This window comes from Salvelinus namaycush, chromosome 10 (genome assembly GCF_016432855.1).
Source record: "Salvelinus namaycush isolate Seneca chromosome 10, SaNama_1.0, whole genome shotgun sequence".
In the NCBI taxonomy this organism is placed as follows: domain Eukaryota; kingdom Metazoa; phylum Chordata; class Actinopteri; order Salmoniformes; family Salmonidae; genus Salvelinus; species Salvelinus namaycush.
Genome location: NC_052316.1, coordinates 26,649,072 through 26,669,026, shown reverse-complemented (window position 1 = coordinate 26,669,026; position 19,955 = coordinate 26,649,072). Strand labels below are relative to the sequence as shown.

The 19,955-nt window shown below is 47.9% G+C and overlaps 1 protein-coding gene across 1 annotated transcript; it reads left to right on the top strand.

The window, feature by feature from the left end:
- Positions 1-4,204, top strand: LOC120054510 (proteasome subunit beta type-5-like). The gene is made up of 3 exons (XM_039001947.1): positions 1-340; positions 947-1,253; positions 3,605-4,204. The coding sequence occupies exons 1-3, from the start codon at positions 122-124 to the stop codon at positions 3,892-3,894; spliced, it is 816 nt and encodes a 271-aa protein (XP_038857875.1). The 5' UTR covers positions 1-121; the 3' UTR covers positions 3,895-4,204.
- The last annotated feature ends 15,751 nt before the right edge of the window (positions 4,205-19,955 follow it).

Here is a 19,955-nt window from a genome sequence, read left to right as displayed (position 1 = left end):
GGCTATCTTGAGAAAACCCCGAACGATGTTCAAAACAGTGACGTATTTCCTTTTACCGGCAAAATTGGTTCGATAACAACAGAAGCCCTACCCTATCGCCATCATCATCCGTAGTTCAAAGATGGCTCTTGCTAGTGTGTTGCAGAGTGAGTCAGTAGATTTTTCCAACTATGGTCGCCAGCGTCGTGGCTTCGCCAGTGGTTTGTATGAAACAGAGTTGGGTTTGGAGTCTGTTGGAGGAGATAGCCTCTCTTTCGCTCTGAGAACCTCGTGCTCTAACGGAGATGGACCAGATAGAAAGATTGAATTCCTTCATGGCACAACCACTTTAGCCTTCAAAGTAAGTATGCTAGCTAATTTTCATGGTAGCTAGCTAATATGCTTGCTAGCGAACGGTGGCTATCGACATAGCTAACTTTAGTTAGTTAAGAATAGTTCGCCAACAGTTTGCACGATAGCTAGCTAGCTTGTATCATCAAGGAATTAACTGTAACGCTAACGTTATGAAACGCCATTGTCACAGTTTAAGATAAGTTAATCACGCGTCCACGTACATTTTGCTTTCTATACCTAGCTAACGTTAGTTAGATCTTTAGTTGGGCCATGTATTACTGAATATGAAATAACTAACTACAGCGTTCCAATGCAAAAACATTAACTTACTGAACCAACGTGAGGTGCAGCCCATAAGCAATTCTCACCTGTGACAGCTAACACTTCCAGGTCACCTGTGTACCTACAAGTGACCTATAACCCCATGTGAAAGGGCTCCTAGTAACATCCTTAGACAGACAACACAAACAACATATTGAATGAGAACATAGTCAGACTAAAATGGCTCCTCCATGGCCATTTTAGCTATCTCGATAGGCTACTTGTTTAAACAATTACATCTGAAATAATCAGGGCTAACCATTGTCTTCTACCTCATATCCATTCTCCCTAGTTCCAGCATGGTGTCATTGTGGCTGTGGACTCCAGAGCCACAGCCGGCTCCTACATCGCCTCCCAGACAGTGAAGAAGGTAATAGAGATCAACCCCTACCTGCTGGGCACCATGGCTGGAGGTGCAGCTGACTGCAGTTTCTGGGAGCGCTTGCTGGCCCGCCAGTGCCGTGTCTACGAGCTCCGCAACAAGGAACGCATCTCAGTGGCAGCTGCCTCAAAACTGCTGGCCAACATGGTGTACCAGTACAAAGGCATGGGCCTTAGCATGGGAACCATGGTGTGTGGCTGGGACAAGACTGGACCAGGTATGGATATGATATGAACTGTGTGCGTCACTGTTCTAGCTTAATAGCAGTATAGCATCCCTCACTGTCGATGTCCTCTTACTGGGCTCAAACAAGTTAACCTCTGCTTCGCAAACACACAGGACCGCCCACTTGACCAGTTGCGCCACCAAAAAGTAAGCCATTCGGCAACATGAGTGGAGACATTTGAAGCTGTGGAGTGAGCTTACAGTACGATCTTGTCTCTGTTACACGTGCACCAACTGACATCATAGTCTAAGCTGGATAGGGACAATATATATTAGCTAACCCATTCTATCACATAAGATCGGCCCTGATAAATCTAAAACTAGGTTCAATCAGGATGGAAGATCCATGTTATAGCGCGGTTGAAATGTAAAGGGATTTTCCGATTGAGCCGACGTGCAATTTTTTACGGCAAACATCTTTAAATTTCAATCACTATAATGCGGATATTCCGTGGTCTGGATGAAATCTAGACCCTAATCTCTATCAGATCTTGCGGTCTTAGACTGCAAGATTGGACAACTAGGGAGCTGAATTTTTAATTACACACATGTGAGCCACAAACTCAACAAAAAAAGAAACGTCCTCTCACTGTCAACTGTGTTTATTTTCAGCAAACTTAACATGTGTAAATATTTGTATGCACATAAGATTCAACAACTGAGACACAAACTGAACAAGTTCCACAGACATGTGACTAACAAATTGAATAATGTGTCCCTGAACAAAGGGGGCATCAAAATCAAAAGTAACAGTCAGTATCTGGTTTGGCCACCAGCTGCATTAAGTACTGCAGTGCATCTCCTCCTCATGGACTGCACCAGATTTGCCAGTTCTTGCTGTGAGATGTTACCCCACTCATCCACCAAGGCACCTGAAAGTTCCCAGACATTTCTGGGGGGGGAATGGCCCTAGCCCTCACCCTCCGATCCAACAGGTCCCAGACGTCCTCAATGGGATTGAGATCCGGGCTCTTCGCTGGCCATGGCAGAACACTGACATTCCTGTCTTGCAGGCAATCACGCACAGAACGAGCAGTATGGCTGGTGGCATTGTCATGCTGGAGGGTCATGTCAGGAGGAGCCTGCAGGAAGGGTACCACATGAGGGAGGAGGATGTCTTCCCTGTAATGCACAGCATTGAGATTGCCTGCAATGACAACAAGCTCAGTCCAATGATGCTGTGACACACCGCCCAAGACCATGACGGACCCTCCACCTCCAAATCAATCCCGCTCCAGAGTACAGGCCTCGGTGTAACGCTCATTCCTTCGACGATAAACGCGAATCCAACCATCACCCCTGGTGAGACAAAACCGCGACTCGTCAGTGAAGAGCACTTTTTGCCAGTCCTGTCTGGTCCAGCGACGGTGGTTTTGTACCCATAGGTGACGTTGTTGCCGGTGGTGTCTGGTGAGGACCTGCCTTACAACAGGCCTACAAGCCCTCAGTCCAGCCTCTCTCGGCCTATTGCGGACAGTCTGAGCACTTATGGAGGGATTGTGCGTTCCTGGTGTAACTCGGGCAATTGTTGTTGCCATCCTGTACCTGTCCCGCAGGTGTGATGTTCGGATGTACTGATCCTTTGCAGGTGTTGTTACATGTGGTCTGCCACTGCGAGGACGATCAGCTGTCCATCTATCTCCCTGTAGCGCTGTCTTAGGTGTCTCACAGTACGGACATTGCAATTTATTGCCCTGGCCACATCTGCAGTCCTCATGCCTCCTTGCAGCATGCCTAAGGTACGTTCACGCGGATGAGCAGGGACCCTGGGCATCTTTCTTTTGGTGTTTTTCAGAGTCAGTAGAAAGGCCTCTTTAGTGTCTTAAGTTTTAATAACTGTGACCTTAATTGCCTACCGTCTGTAAGCTGTTAGTGTCTTAACGACCGTTCCACAGGTGCATGTTCATTAATTGTTTATGGTTTATTGAACAAGCATGGGAAACAGTGTTTAGACCCTCTACAATGAAGATCTGTCAAGCTATTTGTTTTTTTTTTACAAATTATCTTTGAAAGACAGGGTCCTGAAAAAGGGATGTTTCTTTTTTTGCTGAGTTTACATGTTGAAGTAGCGTAAATGTCACATCTCCCATGATTTTATAAATGTATGGCACATCCTTCCCCTTAGGGAGGGAAAGCTCCTATTTAAGGTGCACTAAAGACAAAAATCGAAAAGAGGAACACACCGTCCTATCACCTCAGACCACAGTACAGCAGCCGTCATTTATTTTTATTTCCCAACGATTCTACATGTTCAATCTCCTCCATTCGTCGACACCAACAGGTGATTTACTGCACATGGCTAACGTTCGCTAATATTAACATTTCACTTTCTCCCCCTTCCAGGTCTCTACTACGTGGACTCTGAGGGGAACCGTGTGTGTGGGGACCTGTTTGCGGTGGGCTCTGGCTCCATGTACGCGTATGGCATCGTGGACAGCGGTCTGAAGCAGAAGGACCTGACAGTGGAGGAGGCCTGTGATCTGGGTCGCAGGGCCATCTATCAGGCCACATACCGTGACGCCTACAGTGGAGGACAGGTCAACCTCTACCACGTCCACAGTGAGGGCTGGACCAGAGTGTCCCAGTCAGATGTCCTAATGTTGCACCAACAGTACCAGTCAGAGAAGGCATAGAGACGAGATGGTTCATGTATGGCGAGAGAAGGGCAGGGGTTAATAGAATGTAGGGGAGGGTAGATGTTATGTGACAGCCTTGGGGAGACCATTCAATCAAAAAAGAATGGTGTTTACACACATCCAAGCTTGGCACCGGATCTGGATGACTGAAAATGACCTTTAAAGATATTTGTAACCTGGTTGTCACTACATTTTCCATGCTCTGCCAGGGATTAAAGGGGTGTTGCTACGTAGTGGCGTTGCTGACTTTTATTTTTTTTATTTTGACTGCTCTAACATTTTCAATAAATGTTCTCATTCGTTCTCATCTAACGTGTGCTTTTTATTTTATTTTATTGGTAGCAGTGAATTGAACAGACCAGTAATATAAGATTCCATTATTGTCATGAAGGATTAGGGCAAAGGAAATATGAGTTTTCAGTGAAAACAGCAATAGCGCTACTCTCACTTTCAAGGCTAAAGGAATTAACCAGTTTCAGTATGCAGCCCAGACATTACATTTTATTTGTCATGTGTGCAGACCTTACAGTGAAATGGTTACTTACAAGCCCTTAACCAACAATGCAGTTAAGAAAATACCTAAAGGGGAAAAAACATAACATTAAAGAGCAGTAGTAAAAAGCTATATACAGGGAGTATAGAGGTAATATGTACATGCAGAGTTAGTGACTATGCATAGAGACGAGTGGGTGGGGGAGGGGGGCAATGCAAATAGTCTCGTTAGTGATTTGATTAGATGTTCAGGGGTCTTATGGCTTGGGGGTAGATGCTGTTTAGAAGCCTCTTGGACCTAGACTTGGCGCTCTGGTACCGCTTGCCGTGCGATAGCAGAGAGAACAGTCTATGACTAGGGTGGCTGGAGTCTTTGACAATTTTTAGGCCCTTCCTCTGGCACCGGCTGGTATAGAGGTCCTGGATGGCAGGAAGCTTGGCCCCGGTGATGTACTGGGCCGTACGCACTACCTTCTGTAGTGCCTTGCAGTCGGAGGCCGAGCAGTTGCCGTACCATATAACAATAACATCCACCGTGGGGTTCCATGCACTTGGGAAGTTGTGCAGACTTGGTAAAACATTGTTTATTTCCTGTGTCATGTTTCCACATGTAAAAATGGAAATGATTCATGTTCTTATCACACTAGTATAGGTATACTATATGTATTCACCACAGGAGGCTGCTGAGGGGAGGATGGCTCAATAATGGCCGGAATGGAGCGAATGGAAAACACAGAAACCTGAGCTGTGTTTGAATACCCATACTAACATACAACATACTTAAATTGTATATATGATGTAGTTGAGGACTTGGTGGACTGTATATTCTTAAGGGTTAGGTTTTACTTCTCTCCTAGGTGCTTGTAAGGGCACAGATGACAGACCGGTAGGATTCCAGTTGTGGTTGTTTAATGACGCTGATTCACATAGAGCAGTAACGGCACAGCACAGTGTATGGCCTGACAATTGTGTTAACCAAGAGTGTGTGGTTCTGAAAAGGGGGAAATTAAATACAATAGTAAATGGCAGGTATAGGCTTAATACAACCTCCAATTACATAACCAATTGTAGCCATATTATGTATAGCTTATCTTCTGCACAGGGCAATACAACCTAACAACATGGCTGTGACTTCACTAATGAATGCAACTACACAGCACTACTGAGCAGCACCATCATCTTCACACAACTGCATGCACTTGAATGTATAATGCATCCACAAGGCACATTGCTAACAAAATACCCACATGATCTATACAGTATACCTCCATATATCCACAGGGCATATAAGACTAGACACTGAAATGCTAAATGTCTGAAATGAGATGACAGAAACAATAGGGTTAGCAAGCGTACAGTTGCTAGGACGCGGTAAAAACACTCATTAGCATAACAAGAGTGCGTTCACAACACACGAATTGTAAGAAATATGAACACACATTTCTGAAGGACGCACACTGGCCTTGGCTAAAACAAAGAATGCTAACTAGTGGTAATCACAGGAGATGGCTGGAACTTATCACGGCTTGTGTACTTTCTCAAGTTACTTCCTTCTCCTCATATAGAGATCGCCCAGCATGCTCTGCTCCACATCACCGGTGGGTGGAGCTAAAGCTCTCCTATGATTAACTAATTTTTACTCTCAATAGTCTTTCATACCCCAAATTGCAACGTCAATTTGCTCCTGAGAAAGGCTTAGGGCTCTTGGGAGTGGTTACGGCAGGCGTACTGTCTTCGTATTCTCTGTCCGGGAGAGCTGGAAGGACTCCCAGCTGGGCAACAGGACGGGTGTATGTTCTGTCCTTGATCCTACCTCGGCAGACCTCACATGACGATCTGCGCTTGGGTGAACTTTAATGACACGTCCGATGGGCCAGAGGGCTCTCGGAAGCTGGGGTCCACCAACATGACCACCATATCCATTTTGAGGTCGGCAGGGATGGCATGCCACTTCTGGCATGCCACTTCTGGCGGGCTTGAAGGCTGGGGAGGTAGTACCTGATGTAGCTGCACCAGAAGTGATCCGTCAGGAACAGGCAGTGTCTCCATCGATGTCTGCTGAGGAGCTCAGTCTCCGGGTACACCACTTGCGGTAGGGATCCGTCTGGCCGCCCCATCAACAGGAGGTTAAGGGTCACGGGTTCCAGGTCTGCGATACTGGAGGACACATAGCCCAAGGGCTTTGAATTCAGGATACCCTCCACTTCAATGAGGACAGTTCTGAGCACTTCTTCGGTCATTGACTGGGCACCCACTGTAGTGTAGAGGGCAGTCTTGAGAGCAAATCTCTTTCTCCCAAACTCCTCCGAAGTGCGGTGCTGCAGGGGGGTTGAAGAGGAAGGGAATCTTCTGTTTTGCAAGCTGCTCTTGCAGGTTGGGAGCCAAAACAGCAAAGGCCTTCTCTCCTCTCTGGGAGTTCGTTCCCTGGTCAGAGAACGGCTTAGCCGGCATCCCATGGCAGGCTATTAATCTTCTAAGGGCCATCAAAAAGGAGTCGGCATCGATGTTGGTCAGGAGTTCCAAGTATACACCCCTCGTGGTGAGACACTTGAAGATTATCCTCCATCTCGTCTCAATGCGCTGCCCCAGTTCGACCCTGGAAGGGCCCAAAGCAGTACATGGCCATGGAGTGGAAGGCTGGCTTGAAGAGGCGCAGGCGTGCAGCTGGCAGGTCAGACATCTTGGGGACAGCAGGTCTGGATTTCCATCTACAGAATTCTGTGCAGGTGTGCTGGAAGCGCCGGATGACTTCCCGCTCGCAGAGGATCCAAAGGGTGCGGCGGATCTCCGCAAACACCCTCTCAGGGCCAGGATGGCACAGATGGTTGTCGTAATCTTGGATCAGGAGTCTGGTGGATGGATGACCAGGATCAAGGAGGATGGGATGAACTGTAGCATGTTCTAGATCTTCGGCACTACGTAGTCTACCACCAACTCCGATGAGCTCTTCGGACTTGTCAAGCTCAGGTGACAAAGTAAGTAGGCGACTGCTGGACAGGACAGGCTTACCAGCTTTCAGGAGACGGAGCTCATCTGGGAAACTCTCGCTGGGCTCTCTTGTAGCTGACGGTCTCCGCTTTCTGGTAGTCTTCGGCAGTAGGGTCACTACCCTGACCTGTCGCCCTGTGTAGCACTTGCATAGTGACTTCTCGAAGCTCCTTCCATGTGGTACACTGGCTGACATCTGGGTCTTGGGGACCAGCAACTGCAGTGACACCGCAGAAGGTGGGCTTCTGGAGTTCAGACATGTCCTCTTTAGGATGAGCGTTTGGCTTAGCTGGCCACTCATCTGGACTTTGAAGGAGAAACGGTGGTCCTTGGCTCCATCTGTTGGGCTCTGCAAGGTCTTTCAGAGTCTTGCCTCTTGTGATATCATCTGTGGGAATCCTCGCCGAATCCACATAGCACCATGCACATGGGTCTGTAATTTATTGAATCTCGGCAACCTGGGTGCCTAAAAAAACTTTGAAGTGGTAGGATTCCGACTGCAGCCACATCAGCATGGTTGTGGAATCTGTCCACAGGGTGATCTGGTTGATCTTCAAGGTAAGCTCTTTCTCTAGCAGCTTGGCAAGCTGGGCTCCAGTGACGGCTGCACAGAGCTCCAGCCTTGGCATGGAATGGCGGAGCAACTCTGGACCTGGCCATCAGGAATGACAGGTACGTCTTGTTGTGACTATCTTAGTCCTCAGGTACGCAACAGACCCGTAGGCCATCTCTGACGCATCGCAGAACACATGGACCTCTCTGGTGACACTCAACTGGTAGACACGTAGCAGGGTGATGCATGGCAGGATCTGCAGCTCTCCTTCCCAATTGTTCCAAGCCTGGAGAAGATATTGAGGGAGAAGAGGGTCATCCCAGTCCCAATGTTTATCCCAGAGGTGCTGGACCAACACTTTGGCTCGGGTGGTGTAAGGCAGAATGAACCCATGGGGGTTGCACTGGCTGGCGAGAACCTTGTACACATTCCGCATGGTCGGCACTCCATAGTCCACGGCTCGATGCTTGTACCCCAAGGTGTCCGACTGGCAGTGCCAGCTGAGGCCTAGGGTAGACTCAGGTGAATCTTCTTTCTCTTGTTCAAACCAAAGCTCAATGTTGTCTGATATGGCCTCTTTTGGAAAGTGATTGATGATGCTTGGCATGTTGCTGGCCCACTGGCGTAGCTCGAACTCGCCAGATGTCAGGAGCTCTTGTAGCTTGTCCACTAGCTGTCTGGCTTCTGCTGGTGTTGGCACACTCTGGAGGCAGTTGTCAACATAGAAGCACCTCTCTACGGAGAATCGAATATCTTCGCCAGGCTTGCTGTTTTCTGTGACATGCCTTTGGAGGGCAAAGATTGCACAGCATGGGCTGCATGTGGTGCCAAAGGGAAGCACCTGCCACTCAAAGACATCAGGGGGCTCTTCTCTCTTCATGTCGCGCCACACAAACCGTTGGAGGGGCCTATCTTCAGGCAGGAGGCGGACCTGATGAAACATCCCCTTGATGTCGCCACTGATCCTGACGGCGTGCTCGCAGAACTGCAACAGTACTCCCAGGAGTGACACACCCAATGTAGGTCCTGGCAGCAGGTACTCATTCAGGTAGAGACCCTGGAACTGGTAGGAGCAGTAGAATACTATGTGATTCTTGCCATTGCAATGATTCTCCTTCTTGAGTGAGCATGTCGGGGCTTAACTACTTAACTGAGCCTGCCTGCACCAGCTTCTGTATCTCAGCACTGTAGGCCGCAGCTCTCTCTGGATCCTTAGCAAGCCATCTCTCTGTGCTTCTAAGGCTTTGCATCACCGCTTCCTTAGGGTCTTCGAAGCAGGGCGTGTCTCTCTTGCGCAGTAGTGGGGTGGCGTAGCGAAACACTCTGTCTAACTCTCTCCGTGCAGTGTTGGTCTCGAGCAGGTCGAGGGCTTCCTGGTCCTGCCTCGACTGGGTCACCTCTTTCTCATTACATTCCGTAATGGTAAGGTGTCAACCTGCCAGAGCTTCTCGATGTTCCTGAACAACTCGGAAGTTGGGTGAATGATGGACGTCACTAAACACTGCTGTGGCCGGAGGTGTTGCTTCACCATCCTTGCCGGACCCTGAAGCGTCCATCCAAGTCTGGTCCGGATGGCTGCTGGCCCGCATGGAGGACCTAACCTCACTGGTTCAATGGGGGGGGATCAAATGAGGATGATCTGCACCAATGAGGACTAGAGGCTTGGTGTTGATGAAAGGCTGTAGGGGGAGACCAACCAAGTGCATGTACCTCTTCTGAAGGCTTGTCACTGGATAGGAATGGTCTGCTAGTCCAAGGCGAGTCGTGGTGAAGGCCCCTTTGATCTGCAAACTGGTCTTGGGTTGCGAGGCAGGAGAGATGCGGAAGGCCACTGATGCACCACGGAGGGTCTGGATGTCCTGGTGAATGGTTCTGAGGGCTAGTTCTTCTGGGGTCCCCTGTAACCCAGGCTTCTGTGCAGTATCTGGAAGGAGCATGGTACGCTCGGGCCCGTTATCCAGAATAGCGTAAGTGTCGAGGGTACGGTCTCCGTGGTGTAGGAGCACCCTGATCACCTTCAGTAGGATGCGATTACAGTCAGCTGGTCTGTCTAGGTAGAGCACCTATGTGGTTGTGCTTACCAGGCAGCTCTCCACTTTGGATGCCTCTTTGGGGGTTGACCTCATGAAGGACTTGTAGATGCGTTAACTTGCAGAGACTGCCGGGCTTCTTGAAGGTGCACTGGGATGCCTGATGGTCCCTTCCACAACGCCAGCATTTCTTGTTGGTCTTGATCCACTCTGTTACTTGCTCCTTGGTGAGTGTCTGGAAGGCTGAGCACTGTTGAGATAGTGCTCGGGGCTGTTGCTATAAGGACAGTATGGCTTCACCTTGCCTTTCTTCTTGCAGCTGAACTGTTGAATGCTGAGGCAGCGACTCCACTCTCAGGGTTGTCTTTAGCTCAGTGAAGGATGGACGTTGCACGTTTCCCATGGTGCCCTTCTGATTTCTGCCCAAGTCTGTCCTTATGCCCTTTGCTTGATGACTGGCCATCATAGTGTTGACACCAGGACTCATACTGTAACCACTCTGAGAATTCGAGTAAGGTGTATGTGGTACCTGACTGATGAAACATGCAACGGCAGAAGTTTGACCTCATCTCAGGTGGTAGCTTGCTGAGTAGGCATGTCACATGAGACCCACACATCAGCTCTATGTTGCCATCTGGACCCAGTGTCTGGAGCATGCCCACTAAGGACTGGACCTGTAGTGTGAACTTCTCGAAGGCAGCTGTATCTCTACGGCATACATCGGGAGAGTCCATGACACTGGCTATCTTCTTCAGGGCGACATGGTGTGGCTGTCCAAACTTCTCATTCATGGCTGCCATGGTGTCTGAGTAAGGCATGGGGGAGTTGAGGTATGAATCTGCCACTAGCCAGGTTTCTTCTAGCTTTAAGTGATCCACTAGGATCAGAAGAAGAGCTCGTTCCCGTCAGCTGGCATGAGGTTCCCTAGTACGATCTTCAGGAGAGCAAACTCACTTGGGTCTCGGCTGTTGAAGTTATGGATGGTTGGCCTAGGCCCTCTGTAGGTCTGCACTGCTGCTGCGGCAGTGAAGCCTCTAGTGGGCTGCGGATGGGGTTGAGTGTCTGGCCTAGGTATCCATGGAACCTGACCTGGTCAGTGACCTGGTGGGTGCTCTGGTTGCCTTTGGCTGGTGGCTCTTTGTGGTAGCTCAGCACAGCACAGTGTATGGCCTGACAATTGTGTAAACCAAGAGTGTGTGTGGTTCTGAAAAGGGGGAAATGAAATACAATCGCAAATGGCAGGTATAGGCTTAATACAACCTCCAATTACATAAGCTATAAATAATATGGCTACAATATGTTATCTTCTGCACAGTGCAATACAACCTAACAACATGGCTGTGACTAAATGTCTGAAATGAGATGACAAAAACAACAGGGTTAGCAAGCTTACAGTTGCTAGTTCGCAGTAAAAACTATAATTAGCATAACAAAGGAGTGCGTCCACAACACATGAATTGTGAGAAATATTAACTCACATTTCTGAAGGACGCACACTGGCCTTGGCTAAAACAAAGAATACTAACTAGTGGTAATCACAGGAGATGGCTGGAACTTATCACGGCTTGTGTACTTTCTCTAGTTACTCCCTACTCAGTTAGAGATTGCGCAGCATGCTCTGCGTCACATCACCGGTGGGCGGAGCTACAGCTCTCCTATGATGAACTAATATTTACTCTCAATAGTCTTTTGTACAATATACTATATAGTATTAGTTAATTTAAGTATATTTTAAAGGGATGGTATCGTTTCAGTTGAGCGTACTAGCGCTTCGCCTGTCTACTGGGAAATGATGCTGTTGCTATGCAACCTCTTGTTAGCATAACAAATGACTAGCTAAACATTTTACAATTTTGAAGTGTTCGTTAATTCAATCTGGAGTGCCAGAGTGCACTCTGGGGTGTTCGTAAATCCATAATGTTGTCAGATTGTCCATTCGTAAATTCAGAGTGTGCAGAGCGCACACTGGACCGCTCTGGCCGAGGAGTAGGATTGATCCAAGCATTCAACGGCAGTCAAGCACCCACGCTAACTGGCTAACGTTGGCTAGCTACTTCCAGACACAGAGAACACCTCACTGTGACCATTTTACTCGCCCTAGCAAAGCTGGTTTGGCTGTTTTCATGTTATCCAGAAAGTTGGTGACTAACTGTGCTGCTGGCAACAATTTAATTCCACTTTTTTTGCCAACGTTTACTGACACCGGCCATATTCAACAGGTGTTGAGCGTTAGTAAATTAATCAGTTATTCTGTGCTCTGGCACACTCAGACGAGAGTGCTCTGAAATCGTAGTAGATAGCCAGAATTAACAATGTCCATTGAGAACGCACAACAACTATACCACTTAGCTAAGAATGATGTGAATAATCAAGTCAATAAACTTTGGGTAGTTAGTTAGATAGCAGATAGTTAATATACTGCCTGGCATTTGTTCGGTGTATTAGTAGCCAACTAACGTTAGGTAACTAACTTAGCTAACAATAGTAACATACCGGTACATACTGCTGTAATGCTATGCGGTTCGTAAGGATAGTGTAGCAAACAAATTGACAGCCAACATAACGTGTAACATAACTTATTTGAAAAGTCATTACTTTATTACATTGCTCAACATTTTCTTAACATTTGTCATAATTAGTTAAAGCAATTAATTTCTATCCGCTCTCGTCGGACTTCGGCTGCATATTTTCCACCAATTTCTTCAAATCTGAAAACTTTGTGAAGCCACGCCATTTTCTGAAGAATTGCATTATGGGCCCTAAAAGCACGGAAATGGTGTCCACTGCGTGTATATTTCGTATTTTGGAGAATTTAGTGCGATATCCGGGATCTTTTGGCATATTAACTATATCCATACTATGACCAATAAACATACTATATACTCAATTTACATCACAAATAGTACGGTTAGTATGAGTATTCGAACACAGTGCATTTGTTTGATGTATTTGATACCATTCCACTCCAGCCGTTACCACGAGCACGTCCTCCCAAATTAAAGTGCCACCAACCTCTTGTGGTATTCACCAACCTCAGTTTTACTCTACTCAGCATATTCCTACCTCAACAGCCACCACCTCGAAGAGGCCATTGAAGAGTGACTAATGGGGAGATGACTAATGCAGAGCATTCTTATTTGTGAGTGCAAGGCTGCAAGGTGACGGACTATTTTCAGACTCAAACTATTGCACTTTCCCATAACAAAAACACCATATTGTTTACAACTGGCTGATTGATGGATGCACCCTCTGACTTCAGTGATAATGTGTACTGGGTCACAGGTGCTAGGATGAGTGTACAAGAATAGGCTATATCAGCGGTTCCCAAACTAAGGGTTGCGTCCCTGAAATGAAAATGGGGGTCATGGGAGAATTTCCAGAACTCTGAAGAAAAAATATATACGGTGCATTCAGAAAGTATTCAGACCCCTTGACTTTTTCGACATTTTGTTACGTTACAGCCTTATTCAAAAAATTATGAAATAGTTTTTTCCCCTCAATCTACACGCAATACCCTATAATGACAAAGCAAAAACAGGTTATACATTTTAGCAAATTTATTACAAATACAAAACTGAAATATCACATTTACATAAGTATTCAGACCCAGAACTCTGAAGAAAAAATATATACAGTGCATTCAGAAAGTATTCAGACCCCTTGACTTTTTCCACATTTTGTTACGTTACAGCCTTATACTAACATTTATTGACATTGTTTTTCTCCCTCAATCTACACGCAATACCCCATAATGACAAAGCAAAAACAGTTTTTAGCAAATTTATTACAAATACAAAACTGAAATATCACATTTACATAAGTATTCAGACCCATTACTCAGTACTTTGTTGAAGCACCTTTGGCAGCGATTACAGCCTTGAGTGTTGGCACACCTGTATTTGGGGAGTTTATCCCATTCTTTCTGGCAGATCCTCTCAAGCTCTGTCAGGTTAGATAGGGAGCGTCGCTGCACAGCTATTTTCAGGTCTCTCCAGAGACATTAGATTGGGTTCAAGTCCGGGCACTGGCTGGGCCCCTCAAGGACATTCAGAGACTTGTCCCGAAGCCACTCCTGTGTTGTCTTGGCTGTGTGCTTAGGGTCGTTGTTCTGTTGGAAGGTGAACCTTCGCCCCAGTTTGAGGTCATAAGCACTCTGGAGCAGGTTTTCTTCAAGGATTTCTCTGTACTTTGTTCCGTTCATCTTTCCCTCGATCCTAACTAGTCTCCAAGTCCCTGCTTCTGAAAACATCCCCACTGCATGATGCTGCCACCACCTTGCGTCACTGTAGGGATGGTGCCAGGTTTCCTCCAGACGTGACGGTTGGCATTCAGGCCAAAAAGTTAAATCTTGGTTTCATCAGACCAGATAATCTTGTTTCTCATGGTCTGAGAGCAGGCTGTCATGTGCCTTTTACTGAGGAGTGGCTTCCGCCTGGCCACTCTACCATAAAGGTCTGATTGGTGGAGTGCTGCATAGATGGTTGTCCTTCTGGAAGGTTCTCCCATCTCCACAGAGGAACTCTGGAGCTCTTCTCCCCTGATTGCTCAGTTTTGCCGGGCTGCCAGCTCTAGGAAGAGTCTTGGTGATTCCAAACTTCTTCCATTTAAGAATGATGGAGGCCACTGTGTTCTTGGGGACCTTCAATGCTGCAGAAATGTTTTGGTACCCTACCCCAGATCTGTATCTCGAGACAATCCTGTCTCGGAGTTCTACGGACAATTCCTTTCGACCTCATGGCTTGGTTTTTGCTCTGTCAACTGTGGGACCTTATATAGACAGGTGTGTGTCTTTCCAAATAATGTCCGATCAATTGAATTTACCACAGGTGGACTCCAATCAAGTTGTAGACACATCTCAAGGATGATCAATGGAAACAGGATGCACCTGAGCTCAATTTCGAGTCTCAAAACAAAGAGTCTGAATATTTCTGTTTAAATTTTTTTATAAATTATCAAAAATGTAAAAACCTGTTTTCGCTTTGTCATTATGGGGTATTGTGTGTAGATTGATTAGGAAAATAATTATTTAATCAGGCTGTAATGTAACAAAATGTGGAAAAAGTAAAGTGGTCTGAATAGTTTCTGAATGCACTGCATATACTGTATCTATACAAAGAAAATGTGGTCTTTGTATTTTAAAGTCATTGTAATGTGGTTAACCTTAAAAATCTAAATGAAAATCAGTCAAATCTAAAAGATAAAATTCAACCAGAGAGCGCCCTTAGATCATGAGAAAACGCCGCAGTTGACCATTGCACTTGAATCATTCCCACGGTGAATGGCTAGGCCTGCTACGCTATGAAACCACACACTATTGCAGAGACTTTGATATTACTGGCCACAATTGATATAGTAAAAGCTATGTGTGGGGAGACAGAGGCACAGAAACTCACATCAATACCTTTGTCAGATAACACTGTTAAAAGAAGAATTTATGCTATTGCTAGCAATCAAGAGGAAACTGACTGAACGACTCAAAAACTCCCCAGCTTATGCTCTCCAAGTGGACATTAGCTGTGAGGGCTGAGATGCCCATGTTTTGACCTTTGTTCGCTATACATGTCAGGGGATAATATTCATGAGAACATATTGTTCTGTCTCACGATTCCCAAGCATGAAACAGCACAGGGGATGTTCAGTGTGCTGCGTGGTTATATTGACGAAAAACATATTCCATGGGATTGAATGGTGGTCTTTTGCACGGATGGGGCTCCATCTATGGCGGGACGGCGGGCAGGCCTCTGCACTTTAGTTATTAATGTGTCTCCCTCTGCCATATGGACGCATTGTATGATACACCGAGAGCAACTGACGGCAAAAGAGCTAAGCACAGAACTCGGAGATAAACTGCAGCAGGTAACTTCGATTGTATAGTACACTGAACAAAAATATAAACACAACAGGCAACAATTTCTAAGACTTTACTGAGTTACAGTTCATATAAGGAAATCAGTCAATTGAAATGAATTCAATAGGCCCTAATCTAAGGATTTCACATGAATGGGAATACTGATATGCATCTGTTGGTCACAGATGAAGGCTTGATCAAGATGGTGCCGACAGAGAGGGCTGCCTCGCTCCTAGTCCTTAGAAATCTTTGCAGTATTTTGCATGTATTATTTCTTACATTGTTAGCCCAGAAAATCTTAAGTGTTATTACATACAGCCGGGAAGAACTATTGGATATCAGAGCGACGTCAATTTACCAGCATTACGACCAGGAATACGACTTTCGTATGGATACTTTGTCCGAACCACCCAGGGAATACGACTTTCGAAGTGGATACTTTGTCCGAACCACCCAGGGCATTTGAACTGATTCCAGAGGCTGACCCAAAACAACGCTGCCGGAGAAGAGGAAGACGGAGCGGTCTTCTGGTCTGACTTTGGAGGCGCGTACACCACCCATGTAACGGCTTTCTTCTGTGGACGAAGGAGAGGACCAAAGCGCAGCGTGGTTAGTGTTCATTATGTTTAATAAAGACAATAAACGTGAACACTACAAAATACAAAACAACAAATGTGAAAAAACCGAAACAGTTCTGTCTGGTGCAGACACACGAAGACAGAAGACAACCACCCACAAAACCCAACACAAAACAGGCTACCTAAATATGGTTCCCAATCAGAGACAATGACTAACACCTGCCTCTGATTAAGAACCATATTTAGGTAGCCTGTTTTGTGTTGGGTTTAGTGGGTGGTTGTCTTCTGTCTTCGTGTGTCTGCACCAGACAGAACTGTTTCGGTTTTTTCACATTTGTTTATTTTTTATTTTGTAGTGTTCACGTTTATTGTCTTTATTAAACATGATGAACACTAACCACGCTGCGCTTTGGTCCTCTCCTTCGTCCACAGAAGAAAGCCGTTACAGAACCACCCACCAAAAAAGGACCAAGCAGCGTGGTAACGGGCAGCAGCAGCAGCAGCGATCGGAGGACTCTTGGACCTGGGAGGAGATTCTGGACGGCAAGGGACCTTGGACTCAGGTTGGTGAATATCGCCGCCCCAAAGCTGAGCTGGAGGCATCGAAAGCGGAGAGGCGGTGGTATGAGGAGGCTGCACGTAAGCGCGGCTGGAAGCCAGAGAGGCAGCCCCAAAAATTTCTTGGGGGGCACACGGGGAGTGGTGTTAAGCCAGGTAGGAGACCTGAGCCAACTCCCCGTGCTTACCGTGGAGAGAGAGCGACCGGGCAGGCACCGTGTTATGCAGAGATGCGCACGGTGTCCCCGGTGCGTGTGCATAGCCCGGTGCGGTACATTCCAGCACCTCGTATCGGCCGGGCTAGGGTGGGCATCGAGCCAGGTGCCATGAAACCGGCTCTACGCATCTGGTCACCAGTGCGTCTCCTTGGGCCGGGGTACATGGCACCAGCCCTACGTATGGTGTCTCCCATACGTGTTCATAGCCCAGTGCGGCTGATTCCACCTCGCCGCACTGGCATGGCCACGGGGAATATTCAGCCAGGTAGGGTTGGGCAGGCTCGGTGCTCGAGACCTGTAGTGCGCCTCCACGGTCCGGTCTATCCGGTGCCTTCTCCACGCACCAGTCCGCCTGTGGCAGCCCCTCGCACCAGCCCAGTACCACCAGTGCCAACACCACGCACCAAGCCTCCTGTGCGTCTCCAGAGCCCTGTACGCCCTGTTCCTCCTCCCCGCACTCGCCCAGTGGTGCATGTCCCCAGTCCGGTACCACCAGTTCCGGCACCACGCACCAGGCCTACTGTGCGCCTCAGCAGGCCAGAGTCTGCCGTCTGCCCAGCGCCGCCTGAGCTGCCCGTCTGCCCAGCGCCGCCTGCGCTGCCCGTCTGCCCAGCGCCGTCTGAGCTGCCCGTCTGCCCAGCGCCATCTGAGCTGCCCGTCTGCCCAGCGCCATCTGAGCTGCCCTTCTGCCCAGTGCCATCTGAGCCGCCCGTCTGCCCAGCGCCATCTGAGCCGCCCGTCTGCCCAGCGCCATCTGAGCCGCCCGTCTGTCCAGCGCCATCTGAGCCGCCCGTCTGTCCAGCGCCGCTAGAGCCGCCCGTCTGTCCTGAGCCGCTAGAGCCGTCCGACATTCAGGAACCGCCAGAGCCGTTCGCCAGTCAGGAGCCGCCAGAGCCGCCCGCCAGTCAGGAGCCGCCAGAGCCGCCCGCCAGTCAGGAGCCGCCAGAGCCGCCCGCCAGTCAGGAGCCGCCAGAGCCGCCCGCCAGTCAGGAGCCGCCAGAGCCGCCCGCCAGTCAGGAGCTGCCGGAGCCGCCCGCCAGTCAGGAGCCGCCCTTCAGTCCGGAGCTGCCTTTCAGTCCGGAGCTGCCCCTCAGTCCAGAGCTGCCCCTCAGTCCTGAGCTGCCCCTCAGTCCAGTGGGGCCATTTAGTTGGGTTGCCAATCCTAGGTCGGCGGCGAGGGTCGCCGTTGCTAGGAGGACACTAAAGCGGACAAAGACTATGGTGGAGTGGGGTCCACGTCCTGCGCCAGAGCCGCCACCGCGGACAGATGCCCACCCTGACCCTCCCCTATAGGTTCAGGTTTTGCGGCCGGAGTCCGCACCTTTGGGGGGGGGGGGGTACTGTCACGTTCTGACCATAGTTCTTTTGTGTTTTCTTTGTTTTAGTGTTGGTCAGGACGTGAGCTGAGTGGGCATTCTATGTTGTGTGTCTAGTTTTCCCGTTTCTATGTTTGGCCTGATATGGTTCTCAATCAGAGGCAGGTGTTAGTCATTGTCTCTGATTGGGAACCATATTTAGGTAGCCTGTTTTGTGTTGGGTTTTGGTGGGTGGTTGTCTTCTGTCTTCGTGTGTCTGCACCAGACAGAACTGTTTCGGTTTTTCACATTTGTTGTTTTGTATTTTGTAGTGTTCACGTTTATTGTCTTTATTAAACATGATCAACACTAACCACGCTGCACTTTGGTCCTCTCCTTCGTCCACAGAAGAAAGCCGTTACAACCCACCGCTTACGAGTATATTACTCGCTAATGTCCAGTCTCTAGATAACAAAGTCGACGAAATCAGGGAAAGGGTTGCTTTCCAGAGAGACATAAGGGATTGTAACATACTCTGTTTCACGGAAACATGGCTCTCTCGGGATATGCTGTCGGAGTTGGTACAGCCACCTGGATTCTTTGTGCGTCACGCCGACAGGAATAAACATCTCTCCAGGAAGAAGAAGGGCACTGGTGTATGTTTCATGATCAACGACTCATGGTGTAATTTTAACAACATACAGGAACTCAACATCTTTTGTTCACCTGACCTACAATTCCTCACAATCAAATGCCGACCGTATTTTCTCCCAAGAGAATTCTCTTCGGTTATTGTCACAGCCGTGTATATCCCCCCTCAAGGAACTTCACTGGACTTTATGCAAACTGCAGACCATATATCCTGAGGCTGTATTTATTGTAGCTGGGGATTTTAACAAAGAAAATTTGAGAACAAGGCTACCTAAATTCTGTCAGCATATTGACTGTAGCACTCGCTCTGGAAAAACACTGGATCACTGCTAACTTCCGCGATACATACAAGGTCCTTCCCCGCCCTCCTTTCGGCAAATCTGACCACAACTCCATTTTGCTCCTCCCTTCCTATAGGCAGAAACTCAATCAGGAAGTACCCGTGCTAAGGACTATTCAACGCTGGTCTGACCAATCGGAATCCACGCTTCAAGATTGTTTTGATCACGTGGACTGGGATATGTTCCGGGTAGCCTCAGAGGATAATATCCACGTATATGCTGATTTGGTGAGTACGTTTATAAGGAAGTGTATAGGAGATGTACCCACTGTGACTATTAAAACCTACCCTAACCAGAAACCGTGGATAGATGGCAATATTCACGCAAAACTGAAAGTGCGAACCACCGCATTTAACCATGGAAAGGTGACTGGGAATATGGCCAAATACAAACAGTGTAGTTATTCCCTCCACAAGGCAATCAAACAATCAAAATGTCAGTATAGAGACAAAGTGGAGTCGCAATTCAACGGCTCAGACACAAGACGTATGTGGCAGGGTCTACAG